Here is a 24,318-nt window from a genome sequence, read left to right on the forward strand (position 1 = left end):
CTTCTTAACTCCTATTTATCACTAACAGATATCAAACATTTACAGGTGTTCATCAAGTCTTTGATGAATCTAATAAATTAACATCAAATTGAAGAGCACTTTGTTTGGCTGTAAGCAAATAGACCCCCTGTTGTGTAGCACAAAGCGACTCCTTGAACCCTCTATTTTGGAGGAAGAAGAGGCCTCTAAACCAAATTACTTTAGTTCTATGTCTCAAATCATATCTTAAACACCAAACATAAATGGCAAAGTAGCTTTTTTGTATATTGTAATGTAAAATACTGGACAAAAAAGGCAAAAAAATGATGTCACACAACCAGGTGCACATTGTCATATACCAGGAGTCTGCAGACATTTCAGTATTAAAGGTTACATTGTATATTTTACAAATATCTGAAGGCAAAAAAAAAATAATAATTTATAAACAAATTATTTGAAAATTAATGAATATGTTTTACTTCAGCCTTTTTTGTAATCAACAAGTTATGTTTCGGAACAACAGATAAAGAACTTACATCCGAGTCTACCATTATATCTGAAATTTCTCTTACTTCAAGATCCCCATCAAAATTTCCTCTGCATCAGGATCCCTATCAGAGTCCTCCCAAACATCATCATCATCTCATCATTACCATCAGAGTTCCCTTTTGCATCAGGATTCCCATTAACGTTCCCCTTACATCAGGGTCCCTATCAGAGTCCCACCCCTACATTAGAGTCCCCATCAGTGTTTTAGAGTCCATTCTTACCATACACACTTACAGCATTGCTGAGAGTCTACAGAGGAAGGGAGTATGGTAAGCAGCAGGTGGTGGGTTGAGCAGGTCTGGACATTGAAGGTACAGTCCTCCTGTGGAATATTGTGGCAAGCACCTGATTGGTTGTTAGGATTCCAGCAGTCCTAGCAGTCAATGTTGTTACATTGACAACATAGCTTTGGGGAACCCGCACTGGAAAGCATTGGTGGTGGTGGGGGTGGATGTTAGGGAGAAATAAGGGCTATAGGTTGTCCTGAAGATATCTGTAAGTTTGAGAGGCCACTGACCCTAACTCCAAGCAAGATAAAATTGTGCAGCAGGCCATAGTTTGAAGAACCCTGCCATATATTGTTGTCATTATCCAAATTAGTGTTTTAACTGGACTTTTTTTTATTCATCACAGCTTTAATTTAATTGGATTTTTGATTACAAAGAATAAAAAAGTAGTATGAGTATAAAATATTATAGAAAAAAAGGTGCTTTCTATAAACCTTCCTAAAGGTTTCAGGCTCAATCACAAAAGCAAAAGTGGTCCCAATTAGGAATTATTGGTACTTTTCCATCATCAGAAAATAGAGAATGAAGGTGAAATGAGCTTTACAGATATAATTTGTCCTTTTTTTCCCTCTAAGTTTTCATTTCTTTAATTTTGTGTGGTGTATAAAAGATGCTAAGCTGCAGTTTTGCAGCTTTTAGTGAATATCACATCCAGACTGTCATACAGTAAATTGTAGCCATTTTAATGCACATTTAAAATGTAATTTCATTCCATTTCCACAGGCTGCTGTGAGCAGGGATTCATCACATGATTAATAGTGAAATAAGAACCGATACAAATTATTCCCCAACCTTTTCACATGAGAAGCAAACTCCATGGTGCCTATATCTGCCTGTAGGCTTCTAATTTAAAACTTTGCAGTGAGTGACATGTGAGCTTCTTTCAGATAATGCTTCTGTCCTGACTGTTCCTTACAACATTGCTGAAATATAAAGAAATGGTTACTCTCAAGACTCCTTATTGCTGTAAGATATTGTTCTCACACTGCAAAATGCTTTCTGGGTCTCCCATTTGAATTTTTATTACTCAGCCAGGTGTGTTTTTTTTTCATGCCCTTTATGGGGGCTAAAAAAAATAAAAAGGATTGCACTGCACGAAATAAGAGTATCACTCCTTATCCTCAGTTTTGCAAGGACCTCTGTGTTTCAAGAACATGCAATGTCATCATTTACTTCTGTGAATAATGATGGATTTGTATTTACATCTGTACTTCAAACACATACTATATAAATAAAAAAAATAAATCCAACTTCTCCATATGAAGCTGCGTACTGCACTTCCTAATTTACTGAAGGATTTTGAGCTTTTTCAATATATGTCTAATCTCAAAATTAACATTTCCAATCCCTATGCGCTTAATGTATCCCTGTCTGCTGCTACGGTCTCTGAGTGCCAGAGTAATTTTCAGGTTACGTGGAAGTCCGACGCTGTAACCTATTTGAATATTCAATTACCCGCCCACCTATCAGAGTTCTATTCTAAGAATTACTTGCCCATTCTTCATAACATAGTGGATGACCTTAGCAGATTGGATAAACTTTTTTTTTTCTTGGTTTGGCAAGGCTGCCATTCTTAAGTTGCACGTTTTGCCCCGTCTGCTGTATATTCTGCATTCCGATCAGATTGCCTTCAGCATTCTTTACAGCTTATAAGCGGTACTGCGCAGCATTCTTTGCCACAATAGGAGACTGAGAATCAGCTATGACCAGCTAGCCCTACCTAAACAGAAAGGGGGATAGCCCTTCCTAATCTTCTCAATTACTACACAAGGATCATGGACTGGAATATTCACAATTGACTTAATGATTGAGTTTGGCTAGAGGAATCCTTTACTGCCTAGTCCCTGAGCTCTGTGCCCTGGCTATCTTTGCAATATGTCCCCACTGCTCTTTTTCACCATCTTATTGCATTGCAACCTATGCTGCATCTAAGAGGTCTGTATAAAACTTCAGCTTTCTTCTGTGTCAGATCCCTTAATTCATATCCAGTTTAACCCAGAGTTTCTTACTGGGATGCCTGATTGTTTCTGTCAGGTTCTTGGCCACGTTCCAATATGCATGCTCGCCACTTCTTTTGAGGGGTAGTAGGCTCCTCAACCATGCTGCTCTGACATTCCAAATGCAAGATGACTCCCTCCCTTACTGGACGTACATCCAACGATGGCATTATCTTTGGCCCGTTGTCTGCTCTTCGTTGGTTTCTCAACTCTTTTGTGTCCCTGTGTTCTAAGACCTTGTCCCTACAGCATGTTATAACCACTGTTCATAATCTACATTTTGCAGAAAAACCTCCAAATTCTGAGAAGACTTCTAGGACCTGGGAAGAGGACTTGCAACTGGCAGTATCTCCAGAACATTTGGACGTATTTACATCAATGCCCACAAAGGCTCAGTTAATGTTACAGTGCAGGAAAATAGCTATAACATCTTATCGAGCTGGTACCTGAGTCTGGTGCAGCTCTCTAAATTCGATTTGACAGCATCCATCATTTGTTGGTAATGTAATCAGGAGCTGGGTACACTTCTGAATATTTGGTGGATGTGCCTGCAGCTCCAACCCTACTGATCAGAGGTACATAACATAATACTCCAGGTTACCAAGTATACTTTGGACTACTCCCAAGTACAATTTCTTTTGCACCATACATCTCTTTCCTATAGTGATGCACATGGGGAATGCCTCTAAACTATGTATCCTAGTACATTGGGGCACGACGCACACAATTGGTGCTTGGAGTTCTGTTTACTTTTGTAGAATGTATAATTCACAATATAGAATATATAATTAAACAGTGGCTCCTTAAAAAGCAAATGTTTTGTGAAACACTTTGATCCTGTATGCCTAAACCAGGGGTAGGCAACCTGCGGCTCTCCAGCTGTTGCAGGACTACAAGTTCCATCATGTCTCTGCAAGTCATAGCTGTAACTGTCAGTTTTGTAATGTTGCAATGCCTCATGGGAAATGTAGTTCCACAACAGCTAGAGAGCCGCAGGTTGCCTAACCCTGGCCTAAACACTGCAAGATGGTTAAATTCATTGTTATAGACAGTGTTTTGTGCCTTATTGTTTTTATCTTTATGGAATAAAAATTGATTATTATATAATTTCTGTGTGATTTCCTAGTGGCACATATAAAGTTCTATCCATGGTCTCCCTGTCTTGTCTGGCACTTAAAAGGGGGGGGTTTGTTGTATTGATACATAAAGGGATAGTGTCAACTGAGGAACAAAAGGTAATAATATATATGTGTTGACAAAAACAGAACATCTCTATATATATATATATATAATGAAATAAAATTTAGATGTCAGTCTTTTAAGCTGTACAGCAAACAATAGGAGGGAGCATACATAATGACAATGACTTGACAACAAACAAAATGCTGAATTACTTGTATGAAACATTGCATAACTTATAGTTTTCTTTGGCAAAGCTAATTTTCTTCTATTTCTGCTACCCATTTTATTTGTTGACATGAAACACAGAGAAGCAAGGGTGGAATAAAGCCTAAATAACTCATAGGCTTATCTTGTCATTACAACATGTCTCGTTGTCATAATCAAAGGGCCGACATGAAATTAAAGTTTAATACTACCATGATGAGTATGCATCATGAAGTTCTTAAATACTAATATTGCTATATTCTTTTTCAATGGAAAAGATAAAATGATGTTGGCAAGATGAATTGCATTATTGTGAAACCGTATATTAAATCGGCACCCTTACAATTTACAAACATTTCCATTTATATTTTGATACATAGCAATTAGAGTTGGATTTACAATGAAATGATGGGCTGCCTTTTTCAGTAAATTAGATTTAGAACTGCATGGACACACTCAGGAAGGATAACACCAATAAATATATGCATAAAGTAATGTAGGTGGCTTCTCTGACCGTTAGAGAAGCTCTGGGAGTAAGTATTATGGCACCAAGCTAGTAATGAAGGTCTCATTCACACCATACGTCCATAAAATCTGTTTACACCATGTTTTGCTAGGGAAACCTAGCTGAATAAACCAACAATCAAGAAAATATGGTTGTGGGATGAAAGTCAGCTGTGGGGGATACCACTGGATCTGTGTTGTATCTCGCTTAAAGTCTCAATAAGTGATATTCAAAATCCTCCATTTTTGCTTGGAATCTCTCATGGGGGGTTGCTTTTTTTAATGTATTTGGTATAATTTTGTAATCTGTATAAATAAATATTTATATTTTAATGAAAATATGTGTTAGTAGGTTGGCTTCAAAATCCTATCATGAGTACAGTTGTTTGGTGTTTATACAACCTGTATTCTTTGTGGTGCAAATTAAGCAAGGTGCCAGAATTTGTGCCATGATTAGGAACATCATCCATGCTTATGTGAGGGATTTCCTATAGATGCTCCAGCCACACGTCTGTTTTGTAGACATTCTGTTGCAATTTGTCCCTGAGGATTCTTGCTACATGTGCCAAGTTCTGAATTTGCCATAAGTCACAACATAAATGGACGTTTTTCAAAATAGTCAATGATATTATTGCCACTGTAGCCTAATCTTTCTTGTTCTTTGTTGTGTGTAGCCCGACCGCTCCAAAACTTGACGTGTTATTTGTCCATCTACTTACTATCGGCATACCCCCATCCTAAAGAATGCTTGTTTTAGCAGCTACAGGCTTTTGTGTGCAATCAAGTCTTGCCATTCTTCTCTGATAACTGTCATACAGAACTGCTGTTCAGTTTTTTTTTTAATTGGTTTATATGTATCATTCTCTGTAAACTCTGGAAGCTTACTAGCTTATGAAAGTTAAAAAAATCATACGTAGCACATCTTGTTGCCAAAATTCCTATCCTATCATAGGTGCTGATATCACATATTGGTGTATTGTAAAGTTTGGTTGAATATTCAAATCTCTTGACCATTTAAAGACGTGCAACCATGTCATGGACTTGTTGGCTGTTTTACACTAATGGAAGATACGTATAAAGTGGCCACAGAATGTATATTATGTGCAACATATTAATTAGATGTCTTGTTAAAGTTCTTTGTTAAAGTGTTAGTAAACCCACAACAGTAAAATCAGTCTGTATATGCAGTAAAGCATGCTTGTTATACTCACTGTGGAAGCTAAGGGGTTAATCCTCTGTATTGTGTAAAAATTATGTTTGATCCTGACTTCTCGGATCCTCCCCTTCTTCCAGTGCCCCCCTCTTATCTCCTGATAACATATATCATGTGGAGACACTGCACATGCTCAGTTTGGTGTGTATTGCTAGAGAGGGTTTTTTTTTAAATTTGGGAGTGTGCATGTGATCAGCACATGGCCAATCAGCACTGTCCAGACAGAGGTCAGGGATTCCACATCTTCCTAGAGCAGAAAGAAAACTCCTCCTACAAGCTTTATTCAGTGTTGAACTGATATAAGTCACAATACTGCTCTAACTGCTGATGAGAGAAGATATTTAGCAGTTTATATTTACTAAAATAATTGCATTTCCATGTTCTGTGTACTGCGGGAGACCAGATATGGTGAATGCAGGGTCCTGGGTTTAGTAACACTTTAATGTTGTTCAAAATAAAACACATCATGTATTTTGTTTTAGTATAAACATATTTTGTATTTGTCTAGCAATGTAACTAAAATGTCAAGTGTATCTCTGTGGCTATCTGAAAATATGTGAGAAATAGAGCACACTGTGACATGCAGATCATAACCACTTTATCTCAATGGCAATTACTGTCTGAACTGACCAGTTACTGTGCCAAATGGTTATACTGGCCTTGGCATCAAGAGGTAAGCCTGTACACAGCCTGCATCTTAAAGGCCGTTCTCTAATAAAATTGAGTGCTGTTTACAGAAGGACCATTGTCAAGCAGTTTGGTCATTTTTCAGCAACATTAATTTGCAGTCAAGCGTGTATAATTTATTGAAGTGCTATGGAAACTTAAGTTACACAAGTAATAGAAAGAAGTGAAAATGCACCCATTTCAAGTCTTCTACCTCTTATATGATGATGGATGTTCCCCTGTGACTCCAGATAAATCAAAGACTTTTTTTTTTTCGTCCTCTCAGCACAACTTTAACTGAGTTGCATCCTAGCAGTCATAAGATAGATTGCCCCCATATATATATTAGTCTAGCATAATGGGTGTCACTTGTGAGCTGCTTGCTTGAGGACAGCACAGTAAATAGTACAATAACTCAAGTGACATATACTGGCTATAGTGGGAATCTTGAACTAGAAGGGTATTACTCTCTTCCTTAAACCACTGCGTGCATAAAATATAAAACATTGTATAGCCACCATTTTATTATTTGGTACACATGTAAAGACAAAATTATAGACTTAGGTAGTCATTTTCTGAAGTGAATTTAGGCAGAAATTAAAATGTAATATTCCTATACGTGCTTTTTCACAAAGGTCCTTTTGTTATCTTTAGATTTGCTTGTAGGTTCCCTTTTTTTTTAATTCAACTAAATATAGTTAAATGAATAAACAATGGTTTACTCCACCTTATGTCAGACTTAACAACTTGCCGGCTACTTTGACCCTCTTCCTGCCAAGGCTAATTTTCAGCTTTCAGCGCTCTCGTGCTTTGAACTGGAATTGCAGTCATGCAACACTGTACCCAAATTAAATTTTTATCATTTTTTTTTCGCCAAATAGAGCTTTCTTTTTGTGGTATTTGATCACCACTGAGGTTTTTATTTTTGCTAAACAAACTAAAAAAGACCAAAAACGTTGAAAAAATTTTTTTTTCTTAGTTTCTGTTATAAAGTTGTGTAAATAAGTAATTTTTCGCCTGCACTGATGGGCACTGATGGGCACTGATAGGGTGTACTGATGGAAACTGATGAGGATGCAGTGAAAGTTGGCACTGAGGGCACTGTTAGGCGGCAGTGATGGGCAGTGCTGATGGGCACTGTTAGGCGGCACTGATGGGCACTGATAGGTGGCACTGATGGGCACTGTTAGGTGGCACTGATGGGCATTGATGAGGAGTCACTGATGGGCACTGATAGGCTGTACTGATGGACACTGATGAGGATGCACTGAAAGGTGGCACAGAGGGCATTGTTAGGTGGCACTGATGGGCATTGATAGGCAGCACTGATGGGTACTGTTAGGCTGCACTGATGGGCATTGATAGGCAGCACTGATGGGCACTGTTAAGTGGCACTAATGGGCACTGTTAGGTGGCACTGATGGGGAGCACTGATTGGCATAGCTGATAGGCGTCACTGATTAACTGATGGGCACTGTTTGCCAGCACTGATTGTGAGCACAGATTGGCACTGATGGGCACTATTGTCTGCACTGATGGGGCTACACTGATCACCAGGACACTGATGATCAGCACCCTGATGATCAGTGTAGATGCCCCCCTGCAAAATGCCACTTACCGGCTCTCCTCTGTCAGCGTGAGGAGAGGACTGACGATAACCGACATTTCCTATGTACCTGGTGATCGACTGTGATTGGACACAGCTGGTCACATGGTAAAAGCAGCTGTGATTGGCCCATTCTGTAGCCTTGCAATCAGCTGTGTCCAAAGTGGTGCTGACGTCCATGGATGCCCTCCCAGAACTAGCCGACCATGCTGTAGCCATCTTTTGGCTATAGCGCGTTCCGGATTTGGTTAATTAAAGCAGGCCCCTATGCATTTGTATTTTTTTATGTATATGATTTCCATTTACCAGAATCTGAAAGCAGCTTGAAGTGCATGGCTCTTGGGCACTGGGGGCTTTTCAACTCTGATTAGGAATTATGTGCAGCAGAGGTGATGTTGTCGGCTCACTACGGGAAGTTAGGAGTTCACTGAATTTCTGGCAGTATTTTGGAACCCAGAGAAATGTGGATATGACCATATGGGTGTAATTTAAAGGTATATATGCAGCAGCTTTGATAAGATTTCAACCTGGCATTGAAAGATTTATCGTAATTTGGACATAAACGCAGCCAAGAAGCTATTGTGCATTAATATTAATAAAAGTATTCATGTATTTGTTTATCTAGTTACAACTTTTAGCATGACACAGGAGTCAAAAAGTGTATGGCACACAACCAAAATGAGAAACAAACTCTCCTGCGCTCTGAGACCCAGGTGGGTGGCGAATAGATGGATCCAGGACTGGAAGATACAACCACCAGTGCATATAGGGTTGTGCAGCTCCAAACAAGGCTGGGGAAGCCCGACCAGTACTGCAAAGCGAAACAAAAACGAGAAGCGCACCAACCTTGCGCATTACCTCAGTAACCAAATTTTATTAAATACAAAATGATACTCACAAACAGCGAAGTAATTCAAGCATGTAAGTCCTCAAAGGAACTTGAAAGTTAGGAAGCCTGCGCGAGTCAAGTTCCTTTGAGGACTTACATGCTTGAATTACTTTGCTGTTTGTGAGTATCATTTTGTATTTAAGAAAATTTGTTTACTGAGGTAATGCACAAGGTTGGTACGCTTCTCGTTTTTGTTTCGCTTTGCAGTACACAACCAAATATACTCCTCCATCCTATACAAATCACCCCCAAAGCCTATATCCACCACTGTACTGATCTCCCCCAACAGCTTTAATTCCCAACCCAGTACAGGTTTGCCCCCCCATATTCCTTTAAGATGCCATCTTTAAGATCTTCAGCTATATGGATATACTGTGCCAAAATCAACTCCACACTGATGCTCACTTCAGTTTAAAACACCACCAAATGTGCCCAGGCTCCTTACTGGATAAACATGATCTCCAAATTATAAGAGATCAGTAGAGCATGAGGATTAAACAGTGCCACTACTTAAACTCTGCAAATATCATCTATCTTAATCAGGGATGCCCAAAAGAAAATTTCAAAATGACATGGACAGAACAAAAGGATAAAACACACAGTGTAATACTATACTACTAAAACCACATGCAATGTATTATAAAATTTCACTCACAAAGCTAAAAATAGACAAAACTCGTGATCTGCCCGGCGGGTGTGAAGATGTTAGTGGCCAGGCTCTGCACAATGTGTTTCGTGTACTATGTTGATTTGATACTTTCACTAATTTAAAGGAAAAGCATACCTGTTATTTAAATTTATGTAATGTTATCCTGATATTTTGTGTGCTGTTTTTTTGGTGTAAATCATCACATTGCAGTTTTTTTGTCCTTAAATTAATTTACCATTTGCAATGCAGACCTCACATGCATGGGGAGGTCCTTTCTTCAGCTGTAATGTAATTGGAGTTGAAGAGGAGCCTCAGTTGGCTTTGCATGGGAATGCTGAGCAGCTGTGGGGACATGGGACTCTGGAATGAAAGATATGAAACAGTTTTGCAGATGTGCAGGAAAATAGGAACTCTGTTTTCCATTGATAAACAGCTGATGTTACATTTTCTGAGCTCTTTGTTGGTTTCTCTAATCATCCCATCAAATGTATGTTGGTCTATGTAACACCACACATGCACATACATTTACTTACTAATGAGTTATGGTGATTTTCTTTTCTCTTTTTCCCTGAAAACGATTTTTTATTTTTATTTGGGGTTTCTTGGGGTTTTCTGAATAATGGGACTAACCGTAGAATAACAGCTGCTCAATAAAAAGTTCTGCTGTACCCATTGATCACATTTCCCAGGCTTAATCAGATGTGTTTTTTTTTTATTTCCTTTAGAGACAAAGCCAACATGCATTTTTAGCAATGTGGAATACTACGATGGGGACATGTTTCGCATGGACGCTTGCCGCTTCTGCCGGTGTCAGGGAGGTGTTTCCATCTGCTTCTCAGCTCAGTGCGGTGAACTACACTGTGACCGCTATTATGTACCAGAAGGAGAGTGTTGTCCAGTCTGCGAAGGTACTGCCGTTTGCCAGCATTTATATAACAGTCTGATATGAAATAGCAGCATGACCAATCCAGCTAATTTTATAGTGCCTACAGTATATGGGAACTGTTTGGTATTTAAGGCAGAACTCCAGGCAAAAACTTATTTACATGTCCTTGTTGATGATTTCCTACCTTCACCAAATATGTCATCCATCTTCTGGTTCACTCAGTAGTTGATCTGAAATATATGCAAAGTACTGCTGTGAATATTAAATACATAAAACTATAACACCAGTGAAAATTGTATAATGATAAATCACACAAATAAAGGCTACAGTAAGTGTAAAATAATCAATCCATAAACTAAATAATGCAATAAACAAATATATGGCATCCATAAAATGAAATAAATCAGTGTAAGTGAAATAAAGTAGAGTGATGTGTCCGTTGCACTACAAGACACAGCAGACATGGCAGTGCTCAGTTCCAAATCAATCATTGTTGGTAAGATGAAGCAATGTGTCCATGGCACTACAAGACACAATGGTGTTCTATTCAAAACAGGTGCTGTGGAATCCAGTGAGACAATCTACCACCGCTATGCACTCACCAGAATCTACTGGTATAGCAGCATTGTATAAACTCTGAGATGGAGATTGGAGATCTTTGACCAAAAGAACTTCTCCTTCTATGGCTCCCAGCCTCCTCCAAATCCTTTTTCTTTTTTCTGCACTTTGCATATATTTCTTATGAGATCCGTTGTCACTGCCTCTTGTGCTAGCAGCTTGTTTTCCTCATATCAACGCTCACCATATATTTATATTTATTCTAATAGTTGCTCTGAAATAGCCTATTCATTTTCAAATCAAACCGGTAATTCTCTTTGGTTTTGGTGTTTGTATGACCAGTGGCTTCTTTGTCTCTTATTCCCCTAACCACTGGTCTTAGCACATCCCTTCTGTAGTTCTTTCTCCAGTAAACAGTGATGTAACCGATATCAAGACTCTCAGACAAATTCAATATGTACAGGAACCCGCCCACGTTTACTACAATTCTCTGTGATTGATGGGAATTGTAGTTTCCTTTTACTGCAGAGTGAGAGGAGAGAATATGATGTAATCACTGCTGTTACACTTCCTCCTGTTATCTTTTGAATTACAGCGATGAGGTCATAAAAATTCAGTTAGACTTTTCTTCTAAATGGTAAGGATTTTCAAAATGTTATTAGCTGTTTAGAGTTTTGTGCAGGGGGTTTATTTATTTTTTAAAAAGTTTTACTGCCACCTTCTGTCTACTTTTTGATTACTTTGGCTGCTTTCAGCTTTTCTTTTTTTTGTTTTGTATTCAATTCTTTTTTATAAGCTTTTTAGTGAACTACAAAAAAACATACTACAACAGCAATCAAGTGAAACATACACATCCTCAGGCATTTGACCCACGGGGGGGGTTACATAGGTAAACAATTAGGTCAATATAATCGAGGGACAGTCCCAAGAACTATAACACAGTACAACAACCTCTTGTGTGGCTGGAAATTAGCTAACATGAAGCAAAAACATGTCATCCCAAGTACTCAAAGCACACCCTGTACACCAGATGAGTTGCTGAAAGGAAAGAAAAATGCATTTTATGGTCATGTATCAGAAGCTTTTGAGGGTTATGCTAGCCATTTTGCTCAGACTCTGTCATACTTTTTTGGACAAAGTATGCAAATAGGTATCCTTATATAAAGGCAAGATGACATTAATCTGTTGTTTCGAAAGGGCAAGGGAGGGGGGGTTCTTCCAGCACAATGTAATGGCTTTTCTAGCGTAGAACAGTATGAAGCTGATCAGCAACCATTAAGCCACTGAGGGAATCAGGTCTTCCACAAATCCCAACAGGCAAATTCTAGGAAATTAAGTTAGGGAGGTACTCACTATTAGGTTAATAATGGACATCACATGTGCTCAAAACATACCTATTTCTGAGCATGTCCAGAAAGTATGTAAAAAATCACTAGGAGCATGGCCACAGTGCCAACACTCCAAGGAGAAGGAAGGCCTCATTTTATGCAACCAATAAGGAGTAAAAGCAACAGATTGCATGGATTCATGAAAGACAGAAGTTGCCAAATACATCTGATTTCTTTTTATGAGGAGGTGAGCAAAACCTTGGACAGAGGCATGGCTGTGGATATGGTATACTTCAATTTTGCAAAAGTGTTTGACACAGTTCCCCACACACGGCTAATGTGTAAGGTAAAGTCTACAGGCCTGGAAAAATCAAACTGACTAAAAGATAGTATTCAGAGAGTAGTGGTTAATGATTCATACTCTGAATGGTTGTTAGTGGTGTACCCCAAGGTTCAGCGTTGGGACTTTTACTTTTTAATATATTTATAAACAATATAGTGTCTGGGATTAAAAATACAGTTTCAGTGTTTGCAGATGACACCAAGCTTTACAGTGGAATAATGTCCTTACAGGATGCCTTCAACTTACAAGCCAACCTCAATGCACTGTTTAATTGGGAAACTATGTGGCAAATGAGGTTTAATGTTGATAAATGTAAAGAGACATTCATGCTCAGTTTGAAGTATATTGCTAGAGAGGTTTTTGTTTTTTGTTTTTTTTTTCTGGGGGAGAGTGCATGTGATCAGCATAGGGCGAACCAGCATTGTCCAGACAGAGGTCAGGGATCCTGCATCCGCCTAGTGCAATATGAAATCTCCTCCTACATGCTTTTACATGAGTTCGGCTGGACACTGATAGAAGTCACAAGACTGCTCTAACTGTTGATGAGAAAAGGTATTTATATTTACTAACATAATTACATTTCCATGTTGTGTACTGTGGGAGACCAGATATAGTGAATGCAGGGTCCTGGGTTTAGTAACACTTTAGCATATTGGCCCAAGGACCCCTGGGATGGCATCTTCAGGTGGGAAGCAAGAGAGCATGAGCCAGCACATGAATAACAATCAAAACAAAAAACACCAACATTTCCCAACCACACAGTGCATACCCTGCCAGTACCCAGCTCCCCTGAGGGGGGGGGGGAGGTTCAGGAAGCTGCCTATACCCTTAACAAACTGAGCGCAGCCCCGTAGCCGCTGCCAATAACAGACTTCAGTTCCATAGTGAACCGCAGAAGAGTTCAAGTGTGAGTGAGGGGGGTACAGAGAGGGACCAAGCAGCTGCTTCATGGGATGGAAGAAGACAGCCTAGTAGCTGTCGAACTGAGGAGAAAAAATGCAAATGACAGTGTAGGGCAGTCAGAAGAAAGGAGAGGAAATTGTAGCTCCAGTTGAGGGTCTCCATGAGCAACAGGATGCATAATTCAAACCTGATTTGGAAAGGCTCCCAACAAAATCTTCACTGGAGTCCAGATCAAGGAAAAAATTAGGGAATGAGCTACGGAACACAAAGGTAGGAGAATCATGTAACAAAGCAGTCAGAAAACAGTGAGGCCAGTGGGGCCCAAATACTTACAGTGGCGTAGAGCCTGAGGATCAAGTAAGTAGGACATCAGCTCGCCGTAGACTGCTAGCAGGTTTCCAGCCAGGACATAGCTGCCTCCAGGAGTCAAAAAACCGAGAGCTGCTACCATCCCCCACGTGGAGTTTGCTGGGATATAGAAGGCTGAACTTAAGGCTTTTGTCTCACAGACATATAGGATTGGCTGTGTTGTTGAATTTCCAGAGAGTAGTCAGGGAAGAGAAGGATTTTGGCATTTTTGTATTGCAGAACTTATTTTGCCTTAGCTGCTGCTAGGATCCTATCTCGGCATTGATAGTTAATTAGCTGAAGCAAGAAGGGCAGTGGAGGTGCATCCAAAACCAGTGGCATTGGAGAGACCCCAAGTTCCCGTTCCACAATGAAGGTGGGCGGAATGGCAGGAAGTAGATGCATTGATATATCGGTGGCTGAAACATATCAGCCAAAATAGTGTTATTGGCATTTTGCTGATAAGAAAAAAGCTGCCGTTTTTGCATGAAAGTCTATGAGACTTTCATGCAAAAACGGCAGCTTTTTTCTTATCAGCAAAATGCCCCTAGTGACTGCAATGAAAAATGGCATCTCATAGACTTTCTTGCAAAGTAGAGCCCCTATTGACTTCAATGCAAAAACGCCCCCTAGTGACTTCAATTCAAAAACGCGCCTGATAGACTTTCATGTAAAAATGCCCTCCTAGTAATTTGAATGCAAAATCTTGTCTCAGATTTCTTGCACGGTCACATCCCTATTGACTTTAATGCAAAAACGCCCCCTAGTGACTTTAGTGCAACATTGCCAGCCATATCAAATAAAAAAAAGAAATTAAAAACTGTCCATTTTGGTTTTCAGTCAAGTGCACCCTGAGTTTTTGGTTTTGGTTTCGGCAGCAGAATTTTCATTTCGGTGCACCACTAACAGGATGATCAAGCAGGATGATGAGGAAAGTCTCAGTGAATTCTCCAGGCCTGGAACCTTTTCCTTTTTCTGGCAGACCGATGATTATTACAGCTAAGGTGGTTCTCAGTGTTGATTGCCTTCTCTTGACGTGCCTTCACCTCTAGCTGCAAAGTATGCGATCCCATGAGTCGGATCTAGCAGAATCTTCCAGCTGCAATATGCCCTCCTGCGCCTCAGTCACTCAGGATCGGGATCTGTCGAGGTCATGACAGATAAGACTAATGTCTGTTGCCAGGTAGTCTATTGTGGTCTCCTTATATGACTGGATAACCTCCACTATGTCTGCGGTAGTGGGGTGGCCTTGTCTGCTGCTAGATCTGTCTGCGTGCCAACTGCAATGGGTCCGGATTGAGAGCCTCATGTTCAAGATGGCTGCCGACGATGGAGAAAGGCAGGGAGAGTTTGCGGGAGTTCGTGAGGCACTTGCCGGGAATGCTTGCTGGGAGACAGCAGAGGAACCCGTTGTGTGCTGCGTGTTCTTCTGGAGCCCAGGCTGCCACTTAGAGAGCACAGGTTGGAGAGCAGGGAGCTCAGATTAACATAAGAATGAGAACAGGATTGGAGCTCGGATGCCACACGTCCGCTTGATCTCACAGCCCAGCCACCCTGCTTTGAGCTTTTAACGGATTTCACCTTCCACACAGGCAAAGTGCATAGATACATCCTACTCACTGAGACATTGTATTCTAAAAGCGAGGCCTCTCCACTGTTGGACTACCGTGATCAGTGGCTGCAGCCACTAATTGACAACTTTTCCAATGTTCATGATCGACTTCTGTTGAGCAGGGACAGCCATACCTGGATCAAAATTCATGGCCAGCTTAAGTATAACTAACCATAGCCATCCTTTTTCACCCATTAACTTACAAACCAGGCAATCCCATCGGAAGCCAGATTTTAGATTTCAGCTAGCAGGAAGCTTTCAATATATTGATATATTTCAGCCTTAAAGAACTAAAGGCTCCTGTGTGACAGTCTAACAAGTACCAAATCCAGTTCCTATGTGAAGAACAAATTTCACAAACATATTTGTGTGTGTCTTTTATTTTTGCATGCAAAACACAAAATCCTCATGCCTCATGAATTTGTCAGCATTCTCTAGAGCAGGGAAAATGTCATGATCTCTGTTACTCTTTCACCTTGAATATATGTCTTCAGTGTGCATGTGTGATTACATTGTTGTCTGATTACATTGCTGCTCACTTCCCCAGTAATGCCTAAGATACTACACATCTGCTATAAACATCTGCTTCAGACATCTGATGGACCTGGTCCCGTTTACCGATCCATTCATCCATTCAAAGAGAAAAGTAGCAGTCATGTGCAGGGCCATCACACCAAGGACAGAGTCTGCCTTTGTGTGGATTGTTTTCATAGTGAAAATTTGTCACATTTCCTCAGTTTCCAGGAGGTCAGAAGTCAGGAAGATACTGGTAGAAGCATCATCATTAGTCGTTCTTCATGAAGTAATTCATACTGTGTGTGTCTATATATATATATATGTTCTGAAACATGATCCAGTTCACAACATGAATTGCACAGGAATGCACTGTGCATTCCTGAACAATTTTCATGTGATCCAGGTTCAGTACAATTTCAGCCCATTCATTTGCATGAGCTTAAATTACGTTGGACCGCACCAAAGTGCACTGTTACCTGCTTTTGGGATGTTGTTAAGTTACCAATGACACCCGCTGTAGATAGCAAGTGCAGTGTGTTTTTAATGCAGTGCGGGAAATGTGCACAGAATGCGGCTTTTCCGCACCACATACTGTTGTAAGTTGGCCCTTAGTTTAGGTTTGATTACACATTGAGAAATCTGTAGTGTCTGCTTTAAATGCATAGCTGTCTTAGATACATGATTGTAAGATGCTATTCCTTGTTTCAGGGTTATAACCCAGGATAAAATGACGAGACTGTGCCCCCATTACCCACTCATTAACCCTATCTTGAACCATACAGAGAATACAACTTAACAAGTGTTGTGTTTTGTGTTCTAGATATTTAATGCTTTCTGCTTGTATATTTTACACTGACTTGCCATCCCTTGGGCAATATTGATACATTTAGGTGGGGAGGCATACCGTTTACTAACACAGAGCAGGCTCCTTGTTTCACAGAAATGTTGGCAGATTAGCTCTGAATGGTTATAGTTCTTTTCTTTTTTTTTTTCTTTTAATTTTTATTGCGTTCTTCAGCAAGACATTAAAACGTGTCCATATGCAAACATAGTGAACATTTATCACGGGTAATACAATGAGGTAGAAATGACAGCTTCTACATGTAGCCAGGTGTAGAGATAGTAAGTAGTGAAGAGTAATATAAATGTTGAGATAACTACCCAGCGGGAGTTCCCTTTGGGGGATGAATACAGTGTAACAACATGCAGTAAACAGCCTTTGTGGCCTTCTCCAGCATCTCTGTAGTAAAGTAATAAAACCTCTAGGACAATGTCTTGCCTATGTACTTATTTTCCAACAGTATTTAAAACATGAAAAGCAAAAATTAAAGAGCCAAAAAAGGGCAAAAACAAGAACTTCAGAGTTGCTTCTAAGTGAGATATCAGAAATTTATATTCAAATATGTATCAGGTGTAGGGACCAGAAATAGGCTCCCACAGAGAAGAAGTCTCGAACAAAGAACAAAGAGAGAAGAAAAAGTAGGGGGGAACAAACGGGGAGGGAACGAGGGGGTGAGGATAGGGTGGAAGGCAGGATGAAATACAACTCTTACAGTCAGGTCCATAAATATTGGGACATCGACACAATTCTAACATTTTTGGCTCTATACACCACCACAATGGATTTGAAATGAAACGAACAAGATGTGCTTTAACTGCAGACTATCAGCTTTAATTTGAGGGTATTTACATCCAAATCAGGTGAACGGTGTAGGAATTAGAACACTTTGCATATGTGCCTCCCACCTGTTAAGGGGCCAAAAGTAATGGGACAATTGGCTTCTCAGCTGTTCCATGGCCAGGTTTGAGTTATTCCCTCATTATCCCAATTACAATGAGCAGATAAAAGGTCCAGAGTTAATTTCAAGTGTGCTATGTGCATTAGGCTGAAAAAACAAAACAAACCCATCAGAGAGATAGCAAAAACATTAGGCGTGGCCAAAACAACTGTTTGGAACATTCTTAAAAATAAGGAATGCACCAGTGAGCTCAGCAACACCAAAAGACCCGGAAGACCACGGAAAACAACTGTGGTGGATGACCGAAGAATTCTTTCCATGGTGAAGAAAACACCCTTCACAACAGTTGACCAGATCAAAACACTCTCCAGGAGGTAGGTGTATGTGTGTCAAAGTCAACAATCAAGAGAAGACTTCACCAGATGAATACAGAGGGTTCACCTCGAGAGTTGAGTCAAATGAAGTAAGAACAGTCTTGGACTTTTCTTCCAGAATTATACCTGTCATTTTAAAGATTAGACCCAGTTGAGCCACAAAAAGGGTGGATATGGGGGCACGTCCAAAAAGCATGTAGCATGGTACCACTATCTTGTTGGTAGCGCCAACACATAGGAAAGACTGAAGGATAGATCCTATGAAATAGGGTTGTTACCCTATACCATCGCATCATGACATTGCATCTTGATTGCTGGAGTCTACTGGCTATGGAGGAACAGTAGGTGAAATATGGGATGCATTCCCGCTGTTTATCAGCAAACGTCCGATCTAAATCCTGTTCCCACATTAGTAGGAAAGGAGGTACGTATCCCTCTGTAGGTTTAGACAGTAGGTGGTATGATTTTGAGAGGGCAGGGTCTAGACTATAATCCTCAAACGGTGTGACCTGGCCCCTAGAGTTGTCACCACCAGGGATGGAAGTCAGGTAATGCCTTATTTGCATGGATGGACATACTGTAGTTGTAGTTTCTATGCATAAAGAAAGAGAGGTTGAATTGAATAGTTGATGTGTCTGGAAGGATTGTCTGAAAGCATATACTTTTCTTATATTAATAGTAGAATTTTTAACATAGTATGTATAAGGTTCACTTCATAAAATGATTGTCAGAATAGCTTTGCATATTCCTCCAACATGTGTAAATGTGATTTGTGACCCAGTGCTATGTAAACTTATATTTCAGACTGGCTACACATAGGCCACCCATCTAAATGATTACAAGGGCAGACATCTGCCTGCTTGCCAAAACTAAGAGATGCAGCTTTCCACTGACAAGTTAAATGACTGGATCTTATATTAGTTATATAATAATATGGTAGCACAGCTGGGCAGTGCTTTCATAAGCAGCAATTGCATGTCATCATTGTTCAACCCTTAGCCAGACCTGGATTTAAAAGCAGTAACATTTATTAAAAGCACCAGACTGTGCAAAGCCTTTGGCAGAAAAATGTTTCTTGGTACCACCACATTCTAACCTTAAAACTGCAGACAAAATGCAAAATTGGTATTATGTTATTTCAGTAATGGTCAAAATTATAGTATGGCCAGACACGTCCAGAAAGCCGCACAATAGTAGCTAATTTTTGCACTTCCAACTTGCAGCACATTACAATACACATGAATTTGGAGTACAGTAGCCCCCAGCATTGTTGTCACTGAGTGCAATAATAACCCCCAGTGTTAGTGTTGGCAGACGCATTGATAACCCCCAATATTGGAAATGGTGAATGTAGTAATAACCCCCAGCATCAGTGTCAGTAGACCCAATAATAACCCCTAACATTGTCAGCGAAAGCAGTAATAACCCCCAAAATTGGTATTAGTGGATGCAAAAATCACCCCCAACATTGGTGTCAGTGGATGCAAAAATAACCCTCAACACTGATATCAGTGAAAGCAAAAAAAAAAAAGAAGTCAGTACTGTTAACTGGTTCCCGCCCAGCCTATGGCCGAATCGTGGCTGGCAAAAACCCTCACCGCTCCGGGTGGACACCATATGGCGTGCAGTTTGCATGCCGGCAGAGCTGCTCAGCGGCGCGATCTGTCACCGGCCGTGTACCTCGGACGTGGCCGATGACAGATCTGAGTACCGGCCCCATTACCGGTACCATGTGACCTGCTGTGACCAATCACAGCAGGTCACATGACAGTTGTATACAATGGATGGCTTCCTGTGTGGCTAGCTGTGAATGGTCACAGCGATCACATGCACAAGCTGGGCCAATCACAGCCCAGCTGTGTCATGTGATTAGCTGTGGCCAAATCACAGTTAAGAAAAAACAAAATCCTGAATGAATCGATTTCATTCAGGTAAATGCTTGCTTATAGCAAAGTAATTCTTTGCTATAAGCAAATTGTGTAAAAAAAAAAAAATTGATCACTTCCCCAAAGTAGTACAATGTTACTATGGTAACATTGTACTACTTTGGTCATGGTGAAATATGAAAAAAAAAATCTAAAAAAAAGAAAAAAATGTAAAAAAAAAAAAAAAAAATTTTTTTTTTTTTCGTACTGTCACCAGTCAGTGTCCCTGATAACCGCAATGCGAGTTACCGGTATATGATGACACTGTACTGCACTGGTGACAGTATGTAAAAAAAATAGTGAAAATCATTTTTTTTATTACTTCATTTCTGAAAAATTATAACAAAAAAATTACAACTTCAAAAAACTTGCCATGCCTGTTATGAAATACGTCGGACTGTCTACTTTGCAAAAAGGGGTCATTTGGGGGATATCTGTGCTGTTCTGTCATTCTTGGACCTCAAGAAATTAGATTGTCTGTCAGTACTTCAGGATTGATCAATTTTCAGATATACTGTACAGTTGTGTTCAAAATAATAGTAGTGTGTTGAAAAAAGTGAATAAAGCTCAAAATCCTTCTAATAGCTTTTATTTAAATACGCACAAATGAGTTGGGAACACTACACATTATATTCCAAATCAAAACATGAAGAAAAATATATCAAATTTGTGTTGTTCCTCTAAAAAAATTGAAGAAAAGTGAATATTAGACTGTTCAAAAAAATAGCAGTGTTTGTATTCTTCTTTACAAACTCAAACATTCACTATATAAACTGAAAAATGTTTGAAGATTTTGCTTTCCTTTGAATCACTTAATTAATATTTAGTTGTATAAGCACTGTTTCTGAGAACTGCTGTACATCTGTGTTGCATGGAGTCAACCAACTTCTGGCACCTGTGAACAGGTATTTCAGCCCAGGATGATTGGACTACATTCCACAGTTCTTCTCTATTTCTTGGTTTTGCCTCAGAAACTGCATTTTTGATGTCACCCCACAAGTTTTCTATTGGATTAAGATCCGGGGATTGGGCTGGCCACTCCATAACGTCAATCTTGTTGGTCTGGAACCAAGATGTTGCACGTTTACTGGTGTGTTTGGGGTCATTGTCTTGTTGGAACACCCATTTCAAGGGCATTTCCTCTTCAGCATAAGGCAGCATGACCTCTGCAAGTATTCTGACGTATTCAAACTGATCCATGATCCCTGGTATGCAATAAAAAGGCCCAACACCGTAGTATGAGAAACATCCCCATATCATGATGCTTGCGCAACCATGCTTCACTGTCTTCACAGTGTACTGTGGCTTGAATTCAGTGTTTGAGGGTCGTCTGACAAACTGTCTCCGGCCACTAGACCCAAAAAGAACACTCTTACTTTCATCAGTCCACAAAATGTTGCGCCATTTCTCTTTAGGCCAGTCAATGTGCTCTTTGGCAAATTGTAACCTCTTCAGCACATGTCTTTTTTTCAACAGTGGGACTTTGTGGGGGCTTCTTGCAGATAGCTTGGCTTCACATAGGCGTCTTCTAATTGTAACAGTACTCACAGGTAACTTTAGACCTTCTTTGATCTTCCTGGAGCTGATTGTTGGCTGAGTCCTTGCCATTTTGGCTATTCTTCTATCCATTCGAATGGTAGTTTTTCGCTTTCTTCCACGTCTTTCAGGTTTTGGTTGCCATTTTAAAGCATTTGCGATCATTTTAGCTGAGCAGCCTATCATTTTCTGCACTTCTTTATATGTTTTCCCCTTTCCAATCAACTTTTTAATCAAGGTACGCTGTTCTTCTGAACAATGTCTGGAACGACCTATTTTCCTCAGAGTTTCAGAGAGAAATGCACTGTAACCAGCATGTACAACATTTGCTGCCTTCCTTCCTTAAGTAAGGGCAATAATTGCCACCTGTTTTTCAAAGAATGAATGACCTCACTAATAGAACTCCACACTGCTGTTATTTTGAACATGCCCCTTTCAATTAGTGATTCAATTACACAGAATCAGCAGCATGCATGTCATGAGTGTTGGGTCTGTTGGATTTCTATTACTCTAATACACCTGCTAGTAAATTATTTGCCATGTAGAAATATAATTTTTGCCAAAAACAGTGATTGATCAGGTTAGTGATTTCTGACTGCTATTATTTTGAACACAACTGTATACCATAGTTTGTGAACTTTTTTTTTCAAAATTTTTGGTATTTTTTTGTTAATTTAGCAAAAAATAAAAACCCCAGCAGTGATTAAATACCACCAAAAGAAAGCTCTAGTTTTTGTGAAGAAAATGATAAAATTTTAGTTTAGGTACAATGTTGTATGACCGCGCAATTGTCATTCAAAGTGTGAGAGTACTGAAGCCTGAAAATTGGCCTGGGCAAGAAGGGGGTAAAAGTGTCCGGTATGGAAGTGGTTAACCCCCTGCATTGGTGGACAGTGTCTGTGCTGCTCTCTCTCTATCCCCAGGCTGGGTCCAGGGTTATCTCTTCCCACAGTACAGCCTTTCTTTCAGTGGCAGGTGATTCTGAGCATGTTCCAGTACTTGGCACACTGCTGCAACTCTGCTATCTATGTTGTGCCCAATAGCCCATGGGCTGTGTTGAGCACCAGGGATCTTAAAAGGTCAGTTCTCTCGTAAACATTATCTAAAATATAGCTTGAGCATGGTGTTGTATATATATATATATATATATATATATAAAATACTGTAATTTAAGAATGCTTTAAGAAATAGAAGTGTTAATAGTTTATTTTTATCAAAATGGAAAGTAAATGAACTGAAGAGAAATCTAAATCGAATCAATATTTAGTATGACCACTCTTTGCCTTCAAAACAGCATCAATTCTTTAATACTCTTTAAAACTCTTCTAGGTACACTTGCGCACAGTTTTTGAAAGAACTCAAATCATCTCTTCTACGCCTTGTTCTTTAGACTTAATGACATTAGCTGTATGTTCCGGGGCATATTTGCCTTGGGCGGCATTTTTCAGGGGGGGCAGCATGGCCCCCCCACGCCCCTGGCAGAAGTTACACACAGAAGCCGTTGTGCAAGCTTGCAGGTCTCCGCTACTTACATTATTATACAGTATTTATATAGCACCAAAAGGTTTGCTCAGCGCTTTACATTATAGTGGGGGACAGAACATGAGACAATACAGTAACAAAACAGTACACGAGGAGTTCGAGGGCCCTGCACTTTCGATCTTACAATCTAGGAGGAAATGGATCCTACATGGAAATGGATCCGATCCGTGAGAGGCTGCTGGAGGACGGGTGGAGAGGGTGGAGACACGTGGAGAGGGTGTCCGGTGTCCTACCCCCCGGGCCAAATCACTGGCAGATGCCGGATCACTGAGTAGCCAGATCTGCTGATCACACACGAGCCAGAAGAGAGAAGGAGCCTCTGCTGATCTGCGAGTGCTGCCTGGGAGTGGACCTTACCTTGGCTCTGCCCATTGTCTGTGTGGGGATTCGGGGAGAATGGAGCGGAGGGACGGGTGATGTCTGTGAAGGGGAGGGATATGATGCTGTATGTGGTGTTCTGGGTGCTGCTGGGGATCTGCAGGATGGAAATGGAAGGGCAAAGAAATGAGCTGTTGAGCATGTGCAGAGAGAGAGAGTAGACTGTGCATGTGTGGTGGGTAGGGAACGAAGCCAAGTGCTGGGGATATGCATGCAAAACGTGGTATTCCTGTCATTTGCCATGCAGAGAGGGGAGTGCAATGAAATGAGCAGCTGTATAGTATTCTTTTAAAAAATGAAGTGCTGCATACAGGGACAAGATGTTTGTCTTGGGCGGCATTTTTCAGGGGGGCAGCACCGCCTCCCTGGAAGAATGGTCACTCAAGAATCTTGCTCTGCCTACACCCTCCATCTTATGCAGTGCCTCACCTAGTCCCCATCTTCAGGCTGCGGGGGGATGTAGGCTGAGCTCAACTTTTGTTCCTGGTGATGTTCAGAGCTGTGAAGGTCAGTCTATCTCTCTTGAGCAGGGGTGGGTGCGGCGATGGGTTGGGTGGGTGGGTGGTCGGTGCTGGGGCAGAGAAGGGAGGGGGGTTATCTGATGT

General features: G+C 40.3%; 1 protein-coding gene across 1 annotated transcript in view; it reads left to right on the forward strand.

Moving 5' to 3' along the window:
* The window catches only part of CRIM1 (cysteine rich transmembrane BMP regulator 1), a 1,025,033-nt gene that overhangs the window by 629,203 nt on the left and 371,512 nt on the right, over nt 1-24,318 (forward strand). Inside the window, exon 6 of the mRNA XM_089690902.1 lies at nt 10,451-10,633. Within this exon, the coding sequence (XP_089547028.1) occupies nt 10,451-10,633 (183 nt within the window). The remainder of the gene's footprint in view (nt 1-10,450; nt 10,634-24,318) is intronic.

This window comes from Staurois parvus, unplaced genomic scaffold, assembly GCF_062004578.1.
Source record: "Staurois parvus isolate SC_StPar_1 unplaced genomic scaffold, SC_StPar_1.0 ptg000546l, whole genome shotgun sequence".
NCBI classification, from domain to species: Eukaryota; Metazoa; Chordata; class Amphibia; order Anura; family Ranidae; genus Staurois; species Staurois parvus.